The sequence below is a fragment of the Glycine max genome, chromosome 12 (assembly GCF_000004515.6).
Source record: "Glycine max cultivar Williams 82 chromosome 12, Glycine_max_v4.0, whole genome shotgun sequence".
Lineage (NCBI taxonomy): Eukaryota > Viridiplantae > Streptophyta > Magnoliopsida > Fabales > Fabaceae > Glycine > Glycine max.
Window position 1 is genome coordinate 35776173 of NC_038248.2, and position 25787 is coordinate 35801959.

Below are 25787 nucleotides of genomic sequence, written 5' to 3' on the forward strand. Positions count from 1 at the left end.
ACCGCCAAGAGGTTATGCTTGATAGGGAGTATACTATGGGGACTGCCTTTGTTGTTAACAAGTATTCTAAGAGAGGAATTTGCAAGTGTACCCACTGCAATAGGGATAATCATGTCGTGGAGACATGTTTTAAACTCCATGGCTATCCGGACTGGCATTCAAAAGGCAAAACTACTCCCAATACTAAGGTAGACGCTACTTCCAAGAGTCATATTTCTACTCGGATTTGTGACCAAGTCAGGTATATCTAACTCTGCTCTTAATCTTTCTATTGTTACTAGGGGTAGTGAGTAGGTAATTGATTCATGTGCTATTGATCATATGACTTGTGATCCTCATAAATTTACTAGTTTTCCCCAAATTGTTCTAAAATTGTTATTATTAATGCCAATGGGGTCTTATCTCTTATTGAAGGTGTAGGTATTGTATGCCTCTCACCCTTCTTATCGATTCTTGATGTTTTATTTGTTCCTACATTAAACTGTAATCTTCTCTATGTTAGCAAATTAACCAAATCACATTCTTGTGTTGCCTCATTTTATCCAACCCATTGTCTTTTTTAGACTATCCATTCCAAGGAGAAGATTGGCAGTGGTAGAGAGAGTGAAGGATTGTATTATCTAGAAAATGTCTCACAATAAACCCATAAAGGAGAATTGGCTTGTCTTGCGAATAAACACATATAGATAAAAACAAAAAGGAAATATGGCTATGGCATAGACGATTGGGACATCCCTATTTTGGTTATCTAAAAAAATTGTTTCCATCGCTATTTCATAAATGCAATATTTCTGATTTTCTTTGTGAAACTTGTGTAATGGAAAAAAGCCATCATGTTGTGTTTCCTTTAAGCAACAAAAAAACTGATTTTCCTTTTTCATTAACTCACGTAGATGTTTGGGGCCTTACCCCACAATTTACGCATAATGGAAAAAAAAGGTTTATCAGTTTTGTTGATGATTGTACTCGGGTAACCTATGTGTATTTGCTTAAACATAAAAGTGATGTGTGTGATGTGTTTTATTCCTTTCATCAGATGATAGCTACACAATTTAACATATATATTAAGGTTATTAGATCAGACAATGGAAAGGAATATTTTAAGACTGAATTAATAGAGTTCACGAACTCTAATGGTATCTTGCATCAAACCACATGTCCTTATTCACCACAACAAAATGGAGTGGCTGAGAGGAATAATAGACATATATTAGAGGTGACAAGATCACTTTTGATAGATGGTAATGTCCTTTCTCATTTATGGGGTGAGGTTGTGAGCTCTGCAGTTTATTTGATTAATCGAACCCCTTCTAGTGTGCTTAACTTTAGAAGGCCTTTAGATGTGTTATCTGATCATTGTATCCTTTCTTCCATGATTTATTTACCACCTCATGTTTTTGGATGTGTTATATTTGTTCACTTACACCCACAATGGAGAGGAATATATTAAGATTGGATTAATAGAGTTCATGAACTCTAATGGTATCTTGCATCAAATCACATGTCCTTATTCACCACAACAAAATGGAGTGGTTGAGAGGAATAATAGACATATATTAGAGGTGACAAGATCACATTTGATAGATGGTAATGTCCCATCTCATTTATGGGGTGAGGTTGTGAGCTCTGCAGTTTATTTGATTAATCGAACCCCTTCTAGTGTGCTTAAATTTAGAAGGCCTCTAGATGTGTTGTCTGATCATTGTATCTTTCCTTCCATGGTTTATTTACTACCTCATGTTTTTTTGGATGTGTTATATTTGTTCACTTACACCCACATCAACGTACAAAGCTTGAAGAACGAGTTATCAAATGTGTTTTTGTTGGGTATGGATCAATTTAAAAAGGTTATTGTGCTTACCATCCACCATCAAATAAATTTTATATCTCTATGGAGATGACATTTAATGAGCATAATTTTTTTATGTTGATTCTACACTTTAGGGAGGAAATGAAAGTGAAGTGCATAATCATGATGTTAATATGTTTGATATCTCGGATATAAAATTATATTGTGAAGATAAATTATCGTGTGAGGATCATTCTGCAGGAAGTAAGCCAATCCTAAAGATGGACAATTCTTTTTTGGATAATACAGTGTCTTCTGATCCTAACCAATTGGCTCAATCTTCTCCATAGGTTCGACTTGACTCTTCAGAGGTACCTTCTGATCCTATCTCTGATAATACTAATGTAGATGAAACTGATCATGAAGTTGTTTCTCTTGATCCTACCCTTGATAATACTAATTTAGATGAAACTGATAATCAAATTGATCCTGGTCTGTGTGAGACCACTAGCACACCAAACACTGAGTCTACTATTTTCCAACATAATATTCCACCCCACTGTAATCGTGGTCAACCTCCAGTTAAATATGAACTAGACCTCCAAGTCAAAGTTAAATATCCCATTAGTGAATATGTGTCATAACACAAGTTATCCTAATCATATGCATCATTTGTATCTTAATTATCTACAATTTCTATTCCTAGTAATATATAGGAAGCTTTAGCAAATCCTAGATGGATCGAAGCAATGGTTGATGAGATGGAAACTTTAGAAAAAAATAACACTTGGGATCTTGTGTCCTTACCAAGAGGGAAGAAAACTGTGGGCTGCAAATAGGTGTTTACAATCAAACACAAAGCTGATGGAACTATTGAGAGGTATAAAGCACGACTTGTGGCTAAAGGTTACACTCAGTCTTATGGTGTAGATTACCAAGAGACATTCCCATCGATAGCCAAGCTCAACATTGTGAGAGTACTTCTGTCGCTAGCATCAAATCAAGATTGGCCTCTTTTACAATTTGATCTGATGAAAAATGTTGTTCTACATGGAGAAATTTTAGAAGAAATTTATACGGATTCCCCACCAGGCATGACAGATTAACATGGAATAAAGGTTTGCAAATTAAAGAAGGCTCCATATGGATTAAAACAATCCCCAAAAGCATGGTTTGGAAGGTTTACCAAGTCTATGAAGGCTTTTGGCTATAGAGCAAGTAGCTTTGATCACACCTTATTTTTGAAGAGAGGAAAAGGAAAAATTACAGCTTTGATTATATATGTAGATGACACGATTGTTACAAGAAATGACCAAGATGAGATTTCTAGTTTGCAACAATACCTTGCATCTGAATTTGAGATGAAACAACTTAAAAACCTCAAATATTTTTTGGGTATTGAAGTAGCTAGATCAAAATATGGTATTTTTCTATGCCAAAGAAAATATACTCTTGACTTACTATCGGAAACTGGACTGCTTGGGAATAAACCAGTTGATACACTAAACAAGATCATACCCTCTTTCAATGCTCAAATTCAGCAAGCATAGACGGAGGGAGACACCAAAGGCTAGTAGGACAACTAATTTATTTGTCCCATACGCGTCCAAATATTACTTATGCAGTGAATGTCGTTAGTCGATTTACGCATGACCCACGAAAGCTTCATATGGTTGCTGTCGAGAGGATTTTGAGATATTTGAAGTCCACTCCTGGAAAAGGAATTTTGTTCTCAAATCATGGAAACTTAAAGATAGAAGGGTATACTAATGCAAATTGGGCAGGTTCAAAAGATGATAGAAGATCTACCTCTGGATACTTTACTTTTGTAGGAGGGAATCTTGTAACTTGGAGGAGTAAAAAACAACATAAAATGAGGGATACTTTTGTAGCAAGATCTAGTGCTGAAACAGACTTCAGAGGCATGACACACTCGGTGTATGTGAACTTTTGTGGGTTAAAAATGTGCTATCAGATTTGTGCTTTAAACCAAATTAAACTATGAGTTTGTACTGTGACAATAAGTCGGTTATAGCAATTGCTCACAATCTTGTCCAACATGATAGAAAGAAACATGTAGAAATTGATAGACATTTCATCAAAAAGAAACTTGAAGTTGGAATAATTTCCTTTTCCTTTGTAAGATCTGAATTTCAGTTGGCTGATGTTCTCACCAAAGTTTAATGAGTCTCTATTCAAGTTGAAAATGTGTGATATTCATGCATCAACTTGAGTTTGAGTGTTAAGATATGTCAAATATTCTATTAGCTAATATAAATTCCACCATATGAACGTTAATTTAGCACAAACATATTTCTTCCATAGTTGTATCAAATTCCCCGTAGCTAACTAGGTTTAATTAATAAATTAATTAATCCGTCCATAAATTGAAGTCTGTGCAGTAAGCATGATCATCCCAATAATAATCCATTGATGGTAGTAGTGGGAAAATATCCAAACTCTCAGCCATTCTATCCAAGAGACCCGGCGTGTTAAACAACGCCTCCTCATCGAAGAACATGGTTGAAGACAAATCCAAATTGTTTTTCTCTGTGCCACTAGTACTGTTGATCACATCACATTTTTCACGATCCAGCAAACTATGCATGCTCTTCAAGTGCAAGGACGAGTCCAACACCGTTTCCTTTGTTGTTTCCTCTAATGATGGAACCTTCTTAGCTCTCGTAGACTTACTTTTGCGGCTAATTTTCTTGTGATGAGAATTGGAGATTGGTCTGAGACTCTCAGCGGCTTCTACTGCAGCTGCTCGAATATCTTTACGTGAAGATAATGAGTTAGCGATTGGAAGAAGGGAAACTGAGTTTGGAAAGTTTAGAATTGCTGAGGTGCCCCTAATGGCTAGGGCACCCACATCATGTGCTCTAGCTGCCATTTCAGGTGTAGGGTATGTCCCTAACCAAATCCTTGTAGTTTTCTTTGGTTCCCTAAGTTCACAAACCCACTTTCCCTTCCTTTGTCGGACACCCCTATAAATTGGGTGCCGAGTTTCCTTGAACTTTTTTCTTCCACCTTTCCTTTTGTGTGATACTAGTTGTGAAAGCGACGGTAGTTGTGAAATTAGGTTAGGGTTATTATTAGGAGCTGTGCATGGTGATGATTGGGAAATGGGAGAGGAAGATTGAATTGGAAATGAAAACGGGGATTCGATCTCAAAATTCATTGTAGAGCGTGTGTGTGATGGAGATATAATTAATAATAGAAATTGAGTAATTGAGAATGAGAATTGAAGTAGGAGTCTGTATAATTTGGCAATAGGAATATTTATAGGATAGTGCATAGAATTGATATAGTGTGGCATTAGCAAATTGGAGGCTTTTAAATAGGGAGGAGGAAAATGTGTGCATACAATGATTTGACCATCACATGCGCTGAACACAATTTACATGAGTTTTTTCTTTCTTTTTTCACACTAGATTGAATCATTGATGTACTATTGTTTTAGGATAATGATACGTAGACACTTTCAAATATCAAATATTTCATCAATATTTTTAACTTTGTTTCCATCACATCATGTTGTTTATTAAATTTATATTTGTCTCTATTTATCTTCGGGTATCATTTGATATTGGATGTTTAAATAGTTTTTGTTATTTTATGTTTGGGGAAAAGAGAATTTTTTTAGAGTATGTGTTTTTAATTTTGTTATTAAAAGAATAAAATAAGAATAGTGTATAAAAAATAATTTTCGATAAATATGATGTTCTTACGGTTTGTAAAATGATGTTTTTATTATATAAAAGGTGTATCAAATGAGGAGATGAAAATGTGAAAGTAAATATTCATCATATGTATAAAATGAATTGCTAGGATTAAGTTTTCTCATTTAATTTCTCATTAGTCTTTTTTCTTTGGGGAGAATGTTCTCATTAGTCATTAGATACACTCTTTATTTTTTTCTATTTTAGTTAAAAGAAATTACAAAGAATATCACCCCCAGCTTGTAAGCAGTCAATTAACACCCCTGACAAGTAAAAATAACGCAACACAGAACGGAAGGCACAAATTTCACGCACACAGAAAAAAAGAAAAAAAGAAGAAGAAAGAACTGAAGGCACACAAATAAGTGTATTGCGTAGCTGAAATGATATTTACACCCCTTATATGTTCCTTGTATGTTGATGTGTATCAAGTGACATATATAAAATGAATGGTTAACGATAGCTTTAATAAAATAATTTTAATTAACCATTCACGTACAGTTGTTCAACAAAGATTAAATCCCCTTACATCTCATGCTTTCATAGTTTCATTAGATACATCCCTTACGTGGATTAGCTGATAGATGAGAGTACAAGAGAAGTAAATCTCAACCATATATTTAAAATAAGTGGTTAAAAGTAAATTAATTAACATAATCTTAATTATTTATTATTTATGTATATATGATTATGCTATTGAAATAAACACTTTGTCTCTTACATTGTAATTATATACACTTCTTAATTACTCAATGAGTATCAATTAATTAATTATGTGTTTGAATGGGGGATTTAAAAATTTCTAGAAAATTTAAATACACAGCATTTTGATTGCTTTGATTTAAATTCCTTTCATTTTGTAAATATTTTGTTTGGATGAGATAATTCAATTTCTTGTATTTTAATTTTTTTGTTTGGGCAAAGTAATTCAATTTCAATGAAATTCAAATTAAACAAGAAATTATAAATTGTAAGGAACAAAAAAAAGGTAACATTATTTAATTTAATTATCGAGTATTGGAATAACGAGGATATCACCGTCGTTGATAGCAGTGCTTCCCATGGAATTAACATTCATCAAATCAGTGAAAGTAGTGAAGTACCTAACAGCAACGACAGCGAGGGTATCAACAGGGCGAACAACATAAGAGAGGTAAATCGCGGGGAGAGAGTTATCGGAGCCGTTGAAGCAGGTGCAAGGGAGAGGAACGACGAGGTTTTGGCCCACATCAGGATCGGAAATGGAGTTAGCCTCACGAAGCTGGTCGGAGGAGACGAGACCAACATAGGCAACGTCGACAATGGAGGAGGGTGTTAGAGGGGCGGGTCTTGTAGTGAGTAGCGACGGATTTGCGAATGTTCTCAATGCAGGAGCAGGAGATGGGGACTTTGAGGAAGAGCTTCGAGGGGAGAATGTGGTGCTCCATGTCGAGGTAAGAGATGTTGATGGCATTCGTGGTGAGAAGCACGATGGGGTCGATTTGGAAGAGTGAGTAGGCTCTGAGGAAATTGAAATTCTTTGATTTTTAACAGAATTTCATATTACTCATTTTTTGTTAATTAAAATCCCCTATTAAAATTTCATATATTTAATTTCTCTTTAAATTATTATCCAAACATTAAATTTAAAATGACAGATATTTAATGTCTCATTTAAAATAAATTATTATATTGAAAGTATCCATCTAAACATAGGATAAAAGATAAAATTAGAGGTGACAACGAAATGAGTCAAGGATGAGTTTGATTATCCTTATCCCTATGCATACTATCAGTAGACGGTAGAGAGTTTAGAGTTGGATTTAAAAGAAATCGGTATGATGAAAAATTAAAACTCAACCTCATTCTTGTTGGGATTAAAGAAACTCACAAAAGAACATGTGGATGCATTTTTATTAAAAAAATTAATTTACCTATATATAATTTTCAAAAGAATCACAAAGAAGTTACTAATTGTATTTTAAGTCAAATAATATATAAAAATTAATAAATAACATGAATTATAGAAATAAAAAATTAAGAACTAAATTATTTTTAATAAATTGTGTATTCTTGATTTCATTATTTTTCTGAATAGTCTTAATTTCATTGTTTAAATAATATTAATTTAAATTATTTAGTTATTATAAATTTAACTTATTAATTTATATTTATAATAAGGTTAAATTATTCATTTGGTCCCTATAATTTTATGATTCTTACATTTTTAGTTTCTATAGTTTGAAAGTGGTTTTTTAGTCCCTATAGTTTACATTTTAATTATTTTTTAGTCTCTATAGTTTAAAAATGTTCTTTTTAGTCTTTATAGTTATATTTAATTCTCTTTTAGTCCCTATAATTTGAAAGTGATATTTTTAGTTCATATAATTTATATTTTAATTACCTTTTAGTCCTTATAAAAGAGATTAAAAAATCACTTTTAAAACTATAGGGACTAAAAGAGAATTAAAATATAAACTATAAGGACTAAAAAAATCACTTTCAAACTATAAGGACCAAAAAGATAAGAATCATGAAATTATAAGGATTAAATGAGTAATTAAAATATAAACTATAAGGTAAGAATTGTGTGCGTATAAATTTTGGTCATATGTTTAAAATAGATGATTAAGGTTAAAATTATCTAAAATAATCTTAACTATGCACATATAATCATATGATAAAGATTAACTTTTCCTTCCTCTCACCAAATAATCTCTTTTTTCTCTCCTAATTACATCTTTAGCTTTTGTATCTTATGTCCCCCTAATTTGAATAACATATGATTTTAGTTTCTTGAGCAAATCAAGTTCCCTTGTTTTTAAAATTAAACAAATATAGTTTTCTTATTATTTTCCTTTTACCTATATTCTCAAAATCTTATGTTCTATCAAATACTTGAGAAACTATGATAGATTATATATATATATATATATATATATATATATATATATATATATATATATATATATATATATATATATATATATTATTTAATAGTATATATGTAGAAATATAGCAAAAAAAATGATAAAGAAAAATTGAAGAATTTGGTAAGCTGATGATATTAGAGTTAATTTGAAGGCGGGCTTGAATTTGAAATTTAAATCAAAGTTAAAATAATTTAATTGATTTAATTTGTAAAATATTTTAAATAGAAATATACGAATTTTAGAATTTTAAGTGAGAAAAGTAAACAAAAAAGACTTCATTATAATAAAAAAAAATCTTTTTCCTGGCGAATTTCTTTTAATGCATAAAAATTACTATAATTAAGATCTAAACAACCATTAACTATAATAAAAAGATTAAATGCCAAAAAAATAATAAGATATTAAAAAGTGTAATAAAACCTGTATTTTTATCTTCTTTTTTTTGTTAAGGTATTTACCCAAAATAGTACGCCATGTGCGTTGCATCATGAAAAGATAAATTATTGCGGACTTGAAATTATACGTACAATCATGAAATTCATAGTGAAGTATTCGAAAGTTCATGCATGTGCATTTATTCACGTTTTCTGAATGTTGATGAGTAGAAGACTATTTTGAATGATTTAATCATTTTTTATTTGCGTTCATACTGTTGTATTTAGTTGATTCTGAGCTAAAGCAACTTAGGTTATGTTTATTATGTACTATTTTAAGTTTTTAACTTAGTATATTCATATTTTACTTTTTTTTTGTATACATATACTACTTTATTTATTAAATACAAATACTAAAATTCTTCTAAAAATATATATATAACAATTTGACAACGAATGTTTTAAATGTTAATTTATTGATTGAATTATGCTTATAATCTTATAAAATATCTTAAATTAACTTATTCAAAATTTAATAATTTTATGAGAAGATTTTACATATTTCTTTATTTTAATAGTTGTATGTAAATTATTTAAATAGACTAAAAAAAGAAAAAATATCATTTAATTTTATTTTATCATCTTGTAATATATAACAATTTTTATGACACAAGATAAACTTATATATGGTTTATTCTGATCCTTATACTTTGTATATTATGACTAACTTTAATTCACTAAGTATAATTGATAACATTTCAAGTTCTACTTAAGATGGATCTCACACAAAACTTTGAATATGATTTTTTTTTTTTTTTTTGTACATCCATGGTGGTGGGGTTGCACATTAATGAGGATTTTGCTTTTTGCTAAGGCGCTTGATGTAGGCTTCATTGGTGTGTTTTTTTGGTTGGTATGGTGCGAGCTTCAATTCTCGGGTTGGGGGTGTGGTGGTGGTGGTGAAAAACGTAAAATACAGAGGGGTATACATGGGCATGGGATTGATGCAAACCTTTATTTGTGTGGGAAGAGGAAATTAAGATTGATTGAACCAATTTCTCTAATAAGCTCACTGAATTTATCAAAAAATAGTAAGGATGAGTGATTATAGAAGGAAGATAGCTAGCTCAAAGAATTTTATATTAAATTTGCTTTATCATCTTTTGTTGGAAACAATTGATATAGGAGATTTAGATGAGAATGCAACTATACGATATTCATGATATTGAAAATTTTATGAATATGCAAAGCACCTTCGAAAGCACGCATTGGCATTTTCGTGGCAGGTTTAATTAGAGAAGAAACCTTCTCTAGTTAATTTCTTCCAAAAGGGTACGGTGTGATCCATGGATCCCATGATATTGTGTGCACATTCTGTTTTATCCAATCTAGGAATTGTGATCACTTTTTTTTTTAATATTTTGTATATATTATTTAATATTTTGTCTACTCAAGGATGGGCGTGCAGGTGGTCTTTCCTCGCTCGGGTAAACAACACTACTTATAGCATGGTTCTATAGTTTAAGGGAAATTAACCAAATGAGATTTTTTTTTTTCTTTGTGTGTGTGTGGCATGTTGTTGTTTGGTCACTGTGGATCGTGAGGAACAATATTCTTTTTAAGGGTAGTGTTTTTGAGATGGTTGATCTTTTGGACTTTATTAAAGTGAGATCTTGATATTAGTTCAGTTCTAAGGTAGAGAAGGTTTATTTTTCTTTTGCATAATAGTGTTTGAATCTTATATTCAATATCAAAAAATCACTACTTAATGTGTATGAGCTCGAGTACATCTTGTGCTTAGTTTAAACAAATTTATTCGATCTACTTATAAAAATACTATTGATAATGATATATATATATATATATATATATATATATATATATATATATATATATGAACACACCAATATTCAAGATAATGAATAACATATATAATGATAATTATATAATTCACCCCGATCAATGCAAATGGATAAATTGGTTAATTTTAATTAATAATATCATTATTTTTAATTTAATTCCAAAATTATCCATAACATTAAATTGTTTACCTGATACCATAAAAAAAATTATTTAAGTGATGGTTAATTTTTAAAGACAACTTTTTTCAACTAATGAACATATTTTGTATTATAAATAACTCAATAAATATATTTGCTTTCAAGGAAAATGCATATTATTAATAGATCTCATAATTAATTAAGACTAAAAAGAAAATTTGGTAATTAAAACATTTTAAATAGTCTTTTGTTTCTTATAATTATGAAAAAAAATTATTTTTTTTCTTATATATATATATATATATATATATATATATATATATATATATATATATATATATAATATATATAATATGTAACAAAGAAAATATCACCATAGCGCATGACTTTAATTGAAAATATAGTGAATAATACGACATAAAAAAAGTGTGTGACTTTCTTGATTTCTTTTTTAGCTAAATAATATCATCATCAACATGTATATAAATTCAATTTGAGTAGGATTTCAATACTCCCAAAGCCTACGATAATTAAGCATAAAAAAACCCTACAATAATTAAGGTCGTGATTGTTTAATAAGGGAAGTATTCAATTTTTAATAAAAATATTATATAGTTTCGAAAAGTATATCGATACTTAATTATTAATTTAGATTATTAAATTATAAATATTATTTTAATTTTTAAATAGAAACTTATAGTTATTTAGTTATTGACACGTAATTAAATAACGGTTATTTACGTTTTAAAAATACACAAATGATAGAACAAAAAAATACACAAATAAAAATTAAAATAATGTTTATATATTCAATGATTACATTTTGGTATTTTAAATTTTATAAATTAATTTAGTATTTTATTCTCCCGTAAGTGAATCCAAACCATAGACCACGTATTAATAACTGTAATTTTTTTTATTTGCGTTGATTAACGAATGATAAAAATATCCGTAATTTTATATTATTTTTTACAGATTTTTTTATTAATCTGCTTACATATAAATAAAAATATTAAATAGTTTTTAAAGCTTCTACGACAGTAAAAATATTTATTCTTTTAATATTTTCAGAAATTTTTTATAGAGAAATATAGCATTTCTCTAAAATTATTTTAAATTTTTATGCTAGTTGGTAATTCCTGAGTCGTTAAGTGTTGAAGGGGTTTGTTATATGCTGACTTTGGAGGGTATGTGTATGTTTTTTCTGTCTTTGTGATGTGATTGTGATTGTGCTTGTGCATACTGTGAAGTTGATTGGAACGTACTTAAAAGCAGTGTTTCTATACTTCTATATCACATATTCCATCAATTTCTATCTTTTTAACCAATATTCTTACACTATTGATTAAATAACTAAAAAAATATTTATTATATAAATTATAAAAAAGTGTAAAAAAGTATACATAATATAATTAAGAAATTATACATAATATAATTTTTTATTTGCTAACAAAAATATTTTTGTTTTCTTAATCAATATACTTAAGAAATAAGACACTAGTTAGGTATCACCAAACTTTTCGCTTTCGCATATGAATGGTTACAGCTGCAGAAAGAAATAAAAGTCGATGGATGAGAATTGAACCTCCCACAACCACAAGAACTATCAAAAGTACGTGAGAGAAACAGCTGCTAATTAACCTTACTTTTATCATTCATGACAGTCATTTTTAATTTATATAAAAATGTATTTTATAAGACAAATATTCAAGATTATAAAAAATATATATAATTACTTTTAATAGATAATTTAGATTCAGGAAGAAAACATTATAAATTTATCGAAAATAAATTGATTTAAAGTCACAATTCTTATATTTAATTGTGTAAAAATTTAGAACTTTAAGTTAAAATTTTAAGATGTTTTATTTATATTTATACCTAGGCAAATTTAAGGATAGATATACATGGGACAGGGTCATGTTTCAATGAAAAAAATTTGATTCACATGCAAAGAAAAGATGGTGGGGGCGGGGGTTGGGTCAGGGATGACACTGGTGAAAATAATTACATTAGAGGAGTAATGATAAGTGTCGGTAATAAAGATAACAATAGTAATAATAGTATTAATAATGGTGATAGTAAAATTTAGTATTAATTATAGTAGTAATAATAATAGTGATAGCTAGAATTGACAGGGATGATAGTAAAAAGCTAACAACAATAAAAATAAGAAAAAGTAATTAGACAAAGAGTGAAAAAAAAAATTTACCCCACAATGAGATCTGTCGTGATTTTGGTGAGTTTTTGGGACCTAATTCACCTAAACTTTATAATTATTAAAAAAATAAGAAAAAATAAAATTGTGAGGTTGGCTTAGATTTTCTTTTTGTTTCAATTTTTTGAAAATTAAATAAATTTTATGACAAAAATAAAAAAAAATTAGGAAAATAATACAGTAGAATACAAAATTCAGATCGTTTAGAGTTGAATTTAACTTTTTTTTATTTATATAAAAGTATTATATAAGTTATTTAAGGTTTTTACTATCTTTTAAACTCATTTAAATAAGTTGAGAAAATTTATTGTTTCTCTTTTTTATTCGTTTAAATAATATATTTTTATTTATATTAATAAATTATTAATTCGAGTAATTTTAGATTTAATTTTTTTAAGTAAAATTTTAAATTTAAATCTTTAGAGGGAAAAAAAAGTATTTGGACACATTGATTGATATCATGGTAAAAAAGAAATATATATCTTTATTTATATCCCTTCTCTCTCATTACGTTTGTGGGTGTAAATTTATAAATTGGGGTCTAACATGCAAATGGGAAATAGTTTTTCAACTTCAACCCAACTTGACATTATTCCCTAGGGCAATGATTATCCGATGTAATAATTGGTACGGTGGCAACTGACATAGTTAGGAAGTGAGTATTTTTGAAATTATTCATATCAAAGTCACGTTCATGAACCTAAACTACTTTTATCTAATAATGTCTGCGTTGAATACATGAAATCCGGAGATGTGGTGACCCATATCATACTCCGGAGTATGTGAACGCCACTAAACTATTTTCAATTCAAAGGTTTTATTAATCACTTTAACTCAACTGGCGTGGGATAACATCAGATTATTGTTTTAATTAGTTTAATCACATCAAATTTAACTTCTAAATATATAAGTCTGTTATATGTTCAGACCAAGATTTTTATCATTTATCATCGTACTACTTAATTTCAATATAATTGTCTCTAATAAAAAAATCTCAAATAAAATTATCTTTCATAGAAAGATATTTATGATCTATATAAAAATGTCTTTAATTCTTATGAATTAAACATTAAATTTTATTAGTATGGCATAAGCATCTTACACATTTATTTTATAGGCTGAAAAGACATTTTTTTTCTTGTTTAAATAACTGAAAAAATAATGAATAATTAATAATGTCTTTTCAGTTTTGAAAGTGGCGGCTAGCGAGCCTGAGTGTGCTAATTAAAACGATGGGTACAGCACACAAATGAATCCGTTGAAACGTTGGTGTAGGATATGGTATTTTCTTTTCCTCATCTCAAACTCAACTAATATATTAATCATCATGAACTATATATGTAATTGGCATGAAACTCTACCTCATTGGGTTGCAGTTTACTGGCATTATCAAGAACTGTGTGGCTGTGAGCATCAAGGGAAAGTAAATACTCTGATGAAATTAATTAATTAGCTGATAATTATGTATTTGTTTTAATATTTGATTAGTTTTAGATATTAACTGAGTTTATCAAGTCTTTAGGAGATTGTTGTCGTTGTACTTATTTCCCCTAATTTGTGCCTTTGTAGTTTCTTTAGAGTTTTGATGTATCTTACTTATTTATTGATTGATTATTGAATAAAATGAGTTAATTTTTTTCTCATCACGTAGTAACATACTCATCTTCACTGCATCTCATGCTCATGCACGTGGGTGGTGAAAATGGGAATAGAAGTGTTAAAATATTAATTTTAATAAAGAGAACACAAAAGATGCTGACGATTTGATGAAAGCTACTTTAAGAAAGAGAATACATAGAATGCTAACTATATATGAATGTACCAATTGGTGAGTGGTGAGTGGTGAGTGGAGAGATTCAAACCCAAAGCAATTAACAAGTTTATGACGATTTGATGAAAGTCTATGTCTATTTGCTAACAACGCGATTAAGCAATTAACAAGTTTTTTTTTTTTTACGTCGCTACTAACACGTTTATAGAGTGGTGAGTGGAGAGATTCAAACCCAAAGCAATTAAACACGGTCTTAGTTTCCAAAATTTCAAGGCAGCATAACTTCGTGATGATATAATTAATTTTTTTGACAAAAATATAATTAATTTTATGGTAAACTTTGTGAAGTCAAGCAAATTATAAATTTACTCACATTTTATTAAAACACCACCAAGCAAGTTGGAGACCCAGCAAAGAGTGCGTGTAACATAAAAAAGGAGAATTGAATGATTATTTATCTGATAATGTTACTATTTTTAGAAAAAAAATTAGTTCTGCGGTAAACTTTGTGAACTCAAGCAAATCAGAAACACAACATGTCATTCACAAAATTTATACACACGTTATTGAAACGCCACCAAGCAAGTTAGAGACTCAGCATGGAGTGCATAGAGCGTAAGCGTATACTAAAGAATGTTAATGAGGATTTGCAAAAATAAATAAATAATTATCATAGTGGTAAGAAATCAAATAAACATAATGGGAATAGAAAGAGATAAAATAAAAGTGGAGAGTACACTTAGTAATTAAATATGCAGGATTGAAATGTGGGGAAAAAAAGATGAATAACGAGATATTTATAATACAATATTAATTAAACTAACTAATAAGACAACGATAAAAAAAAAATCACATTGAAGATTAAAATAAACAATAGAAACAATAAAGAAATAAATAAAATAAAGAGTTATCCATTAATATTTATGATTATTTTATTTTTTTATTATTTTTTGTAAAGTCAATGGGTTGACTTTGACTTTTCAACACTGACGAAGTGCTGACATGACGGGTCTAGTCATCATCCTAAGTGGTAGGGTGCATATACAAGGAAACAGGATGTAACCATAAGTAATTTTATTTCACTTCACAAGGAAATAGGCTAGGCCCATAATGAAAGTTGGTGCATGTGTTAAAAAATGGGGTGTAAATAATGTTTTCTATTTTATTTCAGATTTTGTAAAATTGGGCTAGGCCCAAAACGAAAAAAGGGTGCATGTGTTGAAAAATGAGGTGTTGATTTGTTGGGTTGGGTTGGAACCGTATTAGGACAACCTGACCCAACCCGTGATATGCAACAGGGTTGGAAACCCTAATTGCCTCACCCAAGAAATGGCCCGGTCAAGGAGGAACCACCACGGAGGGTGGCGTGCCGCCCCTAGCACCACTAGTGCAGGGCCCAACAATACGACACTCTTATAGGGGCGGTGGCGGTGGCACAGAGATTTCAAGGTGGTGCAAACAAAAAAAGAAAGAAAAAACGAAGGTGAAAAGGGCTCTTAATGCCATTAGGGAAGGGCCAAACGGAGAATGGTGATGGCGGCGCTCCTACACTACCACAAGATAACAATAAATGGTGGCGGCGGTGTGGACAAAGGCATCGTGGCCTCATCGAAGTTGGCAAAAGAAAAAAAACAAAAACGCATCAAAGAAGAAGCATTTGAACAACCAAACAAAATAAAGGAATAAGAAAATAACAAAATAAATCTATGTAGGCCTTGCCAACGGCCAAGGTAGATCACCATGGAGGTTGGCGCGATGATAGGAAAAAAAAAGAAGGAATGAAAAGAACGAGAAAAGAAGAAGAGGAAAAGGGAGAGCAAAGGGAAAAAAGAAAATAACAAGAAAAGGAGACAGGGAAAGGAATGAGGGATACCTGGAGACCCTTCTCCATTCTCTGACGATGGTACCAAGTGTCGCCCTTCTGTTGGTCAATGCTTTGTCCTTGAGATTCGTACTGCTCTGTGCATTAATTGAAAAAAACATTAATATTACATCAATGGTAATTAGGCATGTTAAGCCCCAACATAATTGTATTCTGAAGTCATTTTTGCACTCATGTGATTTATTTTATTATTCTTTCCTTTTAAATTCAATTCCTTTCTTTCTTCTTATTTCTATTATACTTCATTTTTCTTGCTTGCAAATTGGGTATTCATCAATGCAAGTACAAAAAAAGTCTTTGTTGACTCGACACTCGATCTTCCATTTTAATCTTTATTACTTGTGATAAAATTGGTACACTTGCCAATTAGTTAACAACCACCTAAACCTTAATGATAAAAAAAATTCAATTCCCAATGTACATGCACCTTATCTTTTGGTTTGAAATTCTACATTCTCCCCCTCAAGCCAAAAGAGAAAATTCCTTCAATCAATTTGAGAGTGAACAAACTCCCCTTCCAACAAAAGTCTCTCCCAACACTTTGCAACATTAGAAAATTTCACTTTCTTCTTCACTTTGCTATCATGATTCCTCTTCAAGGCTTGTCCGTACAAATAGCAAAGGTTATCTTTATTTTTTTGTCCTCGCAACACCAAGTGTCTCCCCTTGTACACCTTGAATCCCCACTTTGAACCAACATATTTGTACCCTCGTGATGTCTTCTCCCCCATCTCGAACCTTTGTGTGCTCTCATTCATAGCTCTGATACCACTTTTTGGTAATCAACACTTCCACAAACAAAATTACCCACACCCACAAGGATCGTGAAACACACACAAAGATTACACTGTAGGAAAAATAATAACAAACACAAGAATTTAACGTGATTTGACACCTCTTGCCTATGTCCACGGAATCGTCTTAAAAATTATTTGACTATCACAAAAATGATTACAAGATTGTAACACACCCTAAATAGTGTATCACTCTACAAATCCGAGTACCTCACTCATGGTTACAAGAAATGATAACACTCACACACAAAAATATTTTTCTCTCAACAAAGTGACTTTGTTTCATAATCTCTCTTGTCACACATTCTCTCTACATGTGTGTTGTTTCTTCACTAAATCTCTTCTCTATTCATAGTGAAGATTACCACCAATTATAATAAATAAGTTAAATTCTCTCGGAAGTTGAAATAAAAATAACCTCCAATGAATTCATTCAACTAAAGTTCATCTAGTAAAATACAATTTTTACTTTGTATTTAAACCACCTAAACTTTAGTGATAAAAAAAATTAATTTCCAATATACATACACTTTATCTTTTGACTTGAAATTCTAAGATATATAACATACAATACTTCAGTTCAATTATCAAATTCTGAGTCATGTGGGTTTTTTTTTTTTTAATCTGTGACGATAATGACACTAGATAGCAAGGAATAAAGTTGGATATCGAGAATCTTCTGCTTCGAAATCAAGTTCCAAGTTGGCCCCATGTTAATAGTTAGAAAAAGGTTATATTGCTTTTGCGGAAATCTGTGAGCTTTTTGTGATTTTCCATGTCTTTTTGACATGGAATACAACTTGAAACCATAATTCATTAAGTATTGTTTATAATCAAGCCATGCATGTTCCGCACCATTGATTCTCATTCTCTGCCATGGAAAAGGTGCTTTTTCTATTTAGGCTTTTTTGGACAAGGCTCGTGATGCTATTCTCTCAAAGTTAATGATGACCAAAAAGGGGAAGGTGCGTTTGTTTATTTAGGATCTGGCTTATTTAGAAGAATTTCAAAGTGAGTAATGAAAATTTCTCAGTATTATGCTCACACATTCATCACTCCTTTAAAGCCAATAAAAATAGCTAAATGGTGATTCACAATACCAAATACTAACTCCTAGAAGTATCCATCAATTAGAAGGCAAAAAGAGTTCTTCATTATAACTCATAATCCATACTACGAATTCAAATTGCACGAGTGGTAGTAACAACTCATAACAAAACTAAAGATACCGGACACAGGCACAAACATACACTAAACAAATTTAAAGAGGGAATCTTTATTGCTTGAATATCTTTAGGATCATGCTGGGGCCTTCACAAGAGTAGATGGGAAATCCAGTAGCACAATATTCTCAATAGCTGCCGAAAACTTTGTCGAGAACTCGACATGATTTGGGTGGCTCTGAAATGCAACAAAGTCTTCTTTCTTGTTGAATGTCATCAAGAATGCATGAGTGAAACCTTGTCTCAACACATCTAGGCTTTCAATGTCTTGTCCCCTGTTCAACACAAATGCAAGCATATCATAAGACACTGTTGATAAAGTACATGAAATTATCCATATTAAAGGCAAAGACAATAAATTAAAACTCCATGTGATACCCCAAAAAAGATTGAAAAGTTATAACATCTTTAACTACTTATGCTTATTTCTGTTAATTTAACTATCCTAAAGAACTGTCAGTGGTGTGGTATGGTTAGCAGATAATGATATTCTTTAGGTGTGCAATCAGAGGTTCGATTTCTAAGTCATCTAGAAGAACATTTATTAGAAATAGTTAAACCTTAAATAAATATCTGTACTTCGAGTGATTAGTCTCTGCCTTCTGGTTAAGAATACACTGAGTTCAACAAACAAAAAAAGTCCCCCCAAAACATTTATATTCTTCTCCAGAAACTACAAGGTATCGAAACAGAAAACATACCATTCAAAGGACTTGACAGCACCAATCTCCGTGACCAACTTTTCCATCCCTTTTGTGAGCTCGTCAACGGCCACACCTTCCTTGAACTTAACAATTACAAAGTGCTTGAATTCCCCCATAGCTAGCCAGCTTACCCGTGAGCCAAAGCTTGTTACTACCAGCCTAATATATATATTCACAAAATATGCGCATCAAACCTACTGGTCTTGATCTTCTGTTCATTGTCAGAACCCCATGACACTCCTTGCATTGCTGCCTAAATTAATCAATTAACAAAAGGTAGTAGTAGGAGACAGCATCCACGGCTGAATCTAAGGAAAGGAACTAATACTTTCACCTTTAGACCCACCAATATTGTGCAACTTCTTTCCATCCCATAGTGAAAATTGTCTCGTGCCATTGTCGTGTGGCACATGAATGGGGTCATTGGTGTCACCATCCATAGACAAGTTTGAGTGATAATTGGCCTCATTTTGAATCACGAAGCATTATGATTATACATATGGAACAACTTTTCTTGCTTCAGTAGCTTTTTTTGTGCTATGCGCAGAAAAGCAGTGATAGATGCTGGACTTTTCTCCATATCCTTGCCATGTGCACCGCCTACGTAAATTATTGAGCTTGGATGGACATATGCCGCTATTACTGATCGTTAAGAAATTCTTACGAGGATTGTCTCTTCTTTATATACTCTAAATTAGTTTTATCTTTAATTGATGTGAGATTTGAATTTTTTCTGATCCATCCTCTCCTACCCAACAATCTTAGATTCTTAGAATATAAATTTAGGCCTAACTTAACCCAAAAAAATTTAAGGGATGAAGATTATCCTTATTTATATACTCTAACTTGATTTTATCTTTAACTACTGTGGAACTTGGATTTTTTTCAATAGACAGTGGTTTAAGATTTCATTATATTCACATCCGTGGAAACAATCAATGGAAAGAATTCGTGTTCGATTATCATCTTATATAAAATTTTCTTGAATCAACAACAACCCTATATTATGAGTGAGGTTAGTATATGATAAACACCTGTAATATTTTACTCATAATAAAAAAAAGTTTAACTTGTTTTAAGAAAGTAATAGATTGTTTTAGAAGTTTTATACACATTTTTTAACAAATAAACAATTATTGAGAAAACAATACAAATATCAGTATGAGAGAGACAACACAATTGGAGAAGCCTGCTGCTGAACTAGCACAATATCGGTATGCAAGTTAAAATATTTATCATGTATAATGTATAAGTTGAAATTACTATGATTCAAAAGTGAATATTCAAATTTCTAACGAAGGTAGACTTTAAATCTTCCAAATAATTTTGTTAAAAATAATTCTAAGCTTTTTTCTGTTTTATTTTTATATTTTTTAAATTTATCATTTTTTTATTTGTACAAATCAAACACAATATCGAAAGAGTTTACAAAGCCTTGCTCAAATGAGCTAGACCCTCTTCACCCATTCTTCCTTTTTTGCCTTCCTACATTATCCTTGATATTTTTATGTTTTTCATTTTATTTGGAAAACTATATACCACAAAGTTAAAATTAACTCGGCTTTGTGTTGTGCCTTGGCGTTCCTTCCAACCCTCTATCCTCTTGATCCAAAGTTCAGGCCCAAATTATATAGAAAGTCCAAACCTAGTAAACCTCAACAGCTGGACCAAAATAAAAGGCAATTGTTATATCCCTTCTCCTAATTGTTTAGTGCATTTCCCTCTTCATATTTTTTTTTCTCCATATTTCCCTTTTCTTATAGGAAAATTGAAACATATTTCCCTTCCTCCCCCACCTCAACCTCCCCGATAACTCTCACTACCACCACCATGCACACGCCAATGCCCACTGTTATGGTTTTTTTTTTTTTTTTTTGCAGGTGTCTGATTATGTTTGCGAATTTGACTGGCCGGAGTCTGGAGATGCATGTCGATTTTGGGCTTTGTTTGTGTTAGTTTTCTTTTGAATTAGATTTGTGTTGTACGTTTAAGATTATGTGTGAGTTTGAAATAATCATGGATGATAAATCCCGCGTTGGATCTGTGTTGGATCTATGTTTGAACCTCGGGGAAGCCATGGTGACGCATTGGACTTTCAAGTCAGCATGTTGATTTTCAATATATCCCGCGGCAACTTGGAGGAAAAACAAGAAAGGGAAGGGGGAAAGGAAAACGGGAACGAGAGAGATAAAAATATAAGGAAAAAAGAGGAATCAAGACCTTATTCTGGAAGGTGGCTCATGAAGCTCTGATGACAAATGCAGAACGGAAAAGACGACACATGTCTTAGTATTATAGCCTATGCCCTAGATGCAGTGCTATGGAAGAGACTTGTCTTCATGTCGTGACTAATGTTTGGAATCAGATAATTCGTAACATGCATGAAGGAAATCATGTGGCTGATACTAATGACCAAACATGGAGGAGATATGGTCAACTCTATTCTAAGTTATAATTATTGTCCTTCTTTTTTAGTTAATCTAGTGCTGGTTGAGATGCAACCAAATAACGTTTTGTAATTTGCAGTTGCCACCCTTAGTCACCAAAAAAAAAATTAAAAATAGAAGAGTGCATTTACTTATAATTTAATTCAAAGTATAAATGATCTTTTAATTTTTTATTGGTTAATATGAAATAAATAAATAGATGTTTGAAAAATAATACAAGTAACATTTTTTCTTCAAAAATCATCATTTAAAAATAAAAATATTTATTTCAATCTCTAAAGTTATAATCTTCCATTACTTTCGCTCTGATTAGTTAATTTCAAATAATAAAATAAATATTTAGATACACGGATGAAGGTGCAACTTCAACATTACCAATTGAGTACGTGTTTGATTTGAAGAATTACAATTGAAATTATTGTAACACATTTAATGAAGATCTAATAAATAAATAAAAAATAAAAATCATGATCTTTGAGTAAAGTATTTTTGTTTAAAAAAGTAATTTTTCATCTTATTTTTAAACATACTCTCATTCTACTACCTCAAATGTCAACCACAAGTATCCATTCCACGCAAGACAAACGCCACGTCACCACCAATTCATGCATGATTCTAAGACCTAATCGTTGAGTAGTCACCGTGGCTTACAAAAGAAGAAATACGTACAGTACTAGAAAATGCAAGATTAACTAACTACCTGGCTCACACATTTGCATTTGAAGTTATGTTGCTTAAGTTTAGTTAGGAGGAGAGATAAATAGGAAGAGAGATAAAAAAAAAAAAGTAAAAATAAATTTTAAGAAAATAATGCAAGTAAATTTTATTATTTTTAAATTTTATTATTTTTAAATTTATTTATCATCTTTATCATTACTATCAAACCAACAACACTCATTTTTATCCTCTCAAAATTGTTTCCAACGTTGGAAACAAACACAAAGTGAATGCCTTTCGGTTTTTGCATTGCTTTGGCATGTTTTTCTCATTATGCAGTTACTGTCAAGGTCAATTAGTAAATTTGTGAAGAACTACATAATGAATAAAAAAATTGTCAAAGAACAGTGTTATTAATCAATGGATCAGTATCCGCCTATCCGGTTCAACAAAGGGTCCAATCATCTAACCTAATTCATAAGGGGAATTTTGAACTATGCACACTGTGGTTATTAAGCTAACTGAATAACAAAATATAGGGTTGATCTTTTTTTTTTTTTTGCTGAATCGATATAGGGTTGATCTTTAATATATATGAATATAAACAAAAACTCAAATGCTTAATAATAAAGAGGCCAATATATTTAGAGAGAGATCAATATCTTCGAAATAAAATAACAAGGAAAAGATAAATATATATCATGAAAACAAAATCAAAAAAGAATACCTGAGATCGATGTTGCCCATCTTAATTAACATGTAATTCTAGCCCTTGATATGCTCCCCCAAAGCCCTAAGTCATAGGTTATGATCCAACTATGGCCTGACTCTCCAAGCTTCCTAGAAGAGAGTAGGGGGACCCTTGGTGATGGTGGTCCACATATTAGTCGCTGTAGTGCTAAGTGTTTTATATGATGAAAATCCTACCGGCCAGAGCTAGGTGCCACCCAGGAACCTATGGGCTACGTTGACTTCTCCCTACAAAATGTCTTCTTTCTAGGTAAGTACCACATACAACTCCCAAAGCTCCTGGAAATAAAATTATTGCGTACATATTTAGATTAAAGTTTCTAAATTTAAAGTTTTAATTTAAGTTAATTTACAGAGTATAAAAATGCTACTTAACTCATATTTTTATAAAACTAAGTTTTCATGCAAAAGCTTTATGTGCAAATGTATTTTTGAGAGTAATCAAACGTGTCTTCAAAATAAGTTTATTTTTTAAACTGAATTTGCTCCAACAAGCCAACATAGCCATGTGTTTATGGTCTTCACCAATTTGTGTGTAATAAATTTCATAATCAAGTTTTTCCATTATTTACAGTACAGCAAAGAGTTAATGACGTTGAACTAAATATCATATGGAGGGAGGTTAGTTGAAATTATGATAATCCTACACTATGTAATAGAAAAGCGGGAGAAGTGGTTATAGAAAAAAGAAACGAGAAGTGGGAGCACTTGAAGCATCAATCAAGTTGACCGTAACGTTTATTAGTTGATTCCCCATTGGAGCGTGTTTTAGCTTAAGATCGATCGATATACCAAAATATATACTTAGAAGTATATTTAAATTGTAATAAATAATATGTGCATTCACAGAGTTTTATTCAATCACAAATCAAAATATGCAATAGGTTTATTCATTTTATAATAATAACTTTAAAAACTATACTAAATATAATTTCTAATCAGTTACCAGTTTCATCCCTATTAAACTCTTTAAATTATTGGTCATTGATATAAATTTTATTTTTATTAGTAAGCAGTAAATTCAGATGATAAAAACTTTACAACAAACTCATGTACAATAACCAACTGAGCAAGACTTTTTACCTATCATTGTGATTGATTATAAAAAATGAAACAAAACTAGTAATTTTTCACTTTTATATAATGGAAAAATTCAGAGTACTATAGTTTTGATGTTTTTCCATCAGGCTTATTGCACTTCCTTTTACATATTTAAAAGCAGGTTTTCTATTATTTTTCTCTCTATTCTAGTACACTTCACAAACAGTGTCAGTGTTGAAAACAAAAATTCCTCAACTTATAATTTAACCTACGATTAAACAACTAAGTCTCCGAATGACGAGTTTAATAGTATTAATCTGTCCAGAGAGTGAGATCTATTTCACAGTCAACCTGGTCCCAATCAAATACTCTCTTCATAGACGGTGGAGTAATGAGAAGACCCTCTGCCATACTATCTAACAAAAGTGGCATATTATAGAACGCCTCTTCATCAAAAAACACTGATTTGGCCTCATCAACGTTATTCTCAGTCTTAACAAAATCATCAATCAAACAAGGCTTAGCCTTGACCCGGGAATTAGATGGTGAAGAACTAGATAATGTTACTGAGGAATAAGAAGGGCAAAAAATCGTTGAAACTTTTGAAGCAGCAACTCTTACATCAGCAGCAGAAGATGACTTTGCAACCGGAAGAAGAGAAACCGAATCAGGGAAATTGAACAGTGCAGAGGTGCCCTTAAGTGCTAGGACAGCCACGTCATGTGCCCTAGCTGCCATTTCTGGCGTAGGGTATGTCCCGAGCCATATCCTTGACTTCTTGTTCGGTTCACGAACTTCACACACCCACCTGTTACCGTTCCTCTGCCGAACCCCTCTGTACACCGGGTGACGCGTCTCCCGAAACTTCTTTCTCCCCGCTTTCCTCTTGTGAGAGATCAACACTCCTGCCTTCCAAGTTTCGGCATGCAGTGATGAATGGTCCGGTGAAAAATTTGGATTACATGCAAATGCCAATGAGAGCTGGCTTTGAGAAGAAGTGGATGATGGTGATGAAGAGGAATAATTATAATAAGGAGATTCACTCTCTACTTTGTTCATTTTAACATCCATGGGTATAGTGATGAAAAATAAAATTGCTTATGTGTAATGAAGATGTGGATGTTATCATGTTGGGAGTGATATATATAGAAGAGTAGTTCAAGTTCAAGTTTCCTAAACCAAATATGAATGGTGAAAAGAGAAAAGAAAGCATGAATTTAATATATTATACGATAATACGACGATATTTGGGGAGAGCGAGATTGAGTCGGAGAAGAACACGTGACACACATTTTCGGAATCAAATTTAGTCACCGAGATTGATGACAAAATTTAGAAATTAATAGAGAATACATAATTATTTATTAATCGGGCAAATCACCTTCAATAATGTTAAGTCTAAAATTTGTAGTGCTTGAGAGGAAAGGAATATTAGTGGCAATTTATCTGTCACTCACCCTTAAAGATTTTCTTTATGATTAAAAATCATCTATTTTCACATAT

The 25787-nt window shown here is 31.2% G+C and overlaps 3 protein-coding genes and 1 pseudogene across 3 annotated transcripts; all 4 read right to left on the reverse strand.

The window, feature by feature from the left end:
* Positions 1-3987: 3987 nt before the first annotated feature.
* LOC100815039 (ethylene-responsive transcription factor ERF027) lies at positions 3988-4818 on the reverse strand. The gene has a single exon (XM_003539412.5). It carries the CDS (start codon positions 4680-4682, stop codon positions 4161-4163), a length of 522 nt encoding a protein of 173 aa, XP_003539460.4. The 5' UTR covers positions 4683-4818; the 3' UTR covers positions 3988-4160.
* Positions 4819-6514: 1696 nt separating this feature from the next.
* LOC100815572 (lysM domain-containing GPI-anchored protein 1-like) lies at positions 6515-17681 on the reverse strand (annotated as a pseudogene).
* A 914-nt stretch (positions 17682-18595) lies between these two features.
* Positions 18596-19529, reverse strand: LOC100500080 (uncharacterized). The gene is made up of 2 exons (NM_001249584.2): positions 19387-19529; positions 18596-18960 (listed from the first exon to the last, which is right to left on the reverse strand). The coding sequence occupies exons 1-2, from the start codon at positions 19503-19505 to the stop codon at positions 18762-18764; spliced, it is 318 nt and encodes a 105-aa protein (NP_001236513.1). The 5' UTR covers positions 19506-19529; the 3' UTR covers positions 18596-18761.
* Positions 19530-24338: 4809 nt separating this feature from the next.
* On the reverse strand, positions 24339-25377 carry LOC100816109 (ethylene-responsive transcription factor ERF024). The gene has a single exon (XM_014764841.2). The coding sequence runs from the start codon at positions 25353-25355 to the stop codon at positions 24597-24599; it is 759 nt and encodes a 252-aa protein (XP_014620327.2). The 5' UTR covers positions 25356-25377; the 3' UTR covers positions 24339-24596.
* Between the last annotated feature and the right edge of the window lie 410 nt (positions 25378-25787).

Excerpts from the sequence above, each read along its gene's own strand:
- LOC100815039 (XM_003539412.5), bottom strand. The coding sequence starts at position 4,682 with ATGGCAGCTAGAGCACATGATGTGGGTGCCCTAGCCATTAGGGGCACC.
- LOC100500080 (NM_001249584.2), bottom strand. The coding sequence starts at position 19,505 with ATGGGGGAATTCAAGCACTTTGTAATTGTTAAGTTCAAGGAAGGTGTG. Across the intron at positions 18,961-19,386 it reads GCTGTCAAGTCCTTTGAATG|GGGACAAGACATTGAAAGCC; the intron begins GTATGTTTTCTG and ends TGTGTTGAACAG.
- LOC100816109 (XM_014764841.2), bottom strand. The coding sequence starts at position 25,355 with ATGGATGTTAAAATGAACAAAGTAGAGAGTGAATCTCCTTATTATAAT.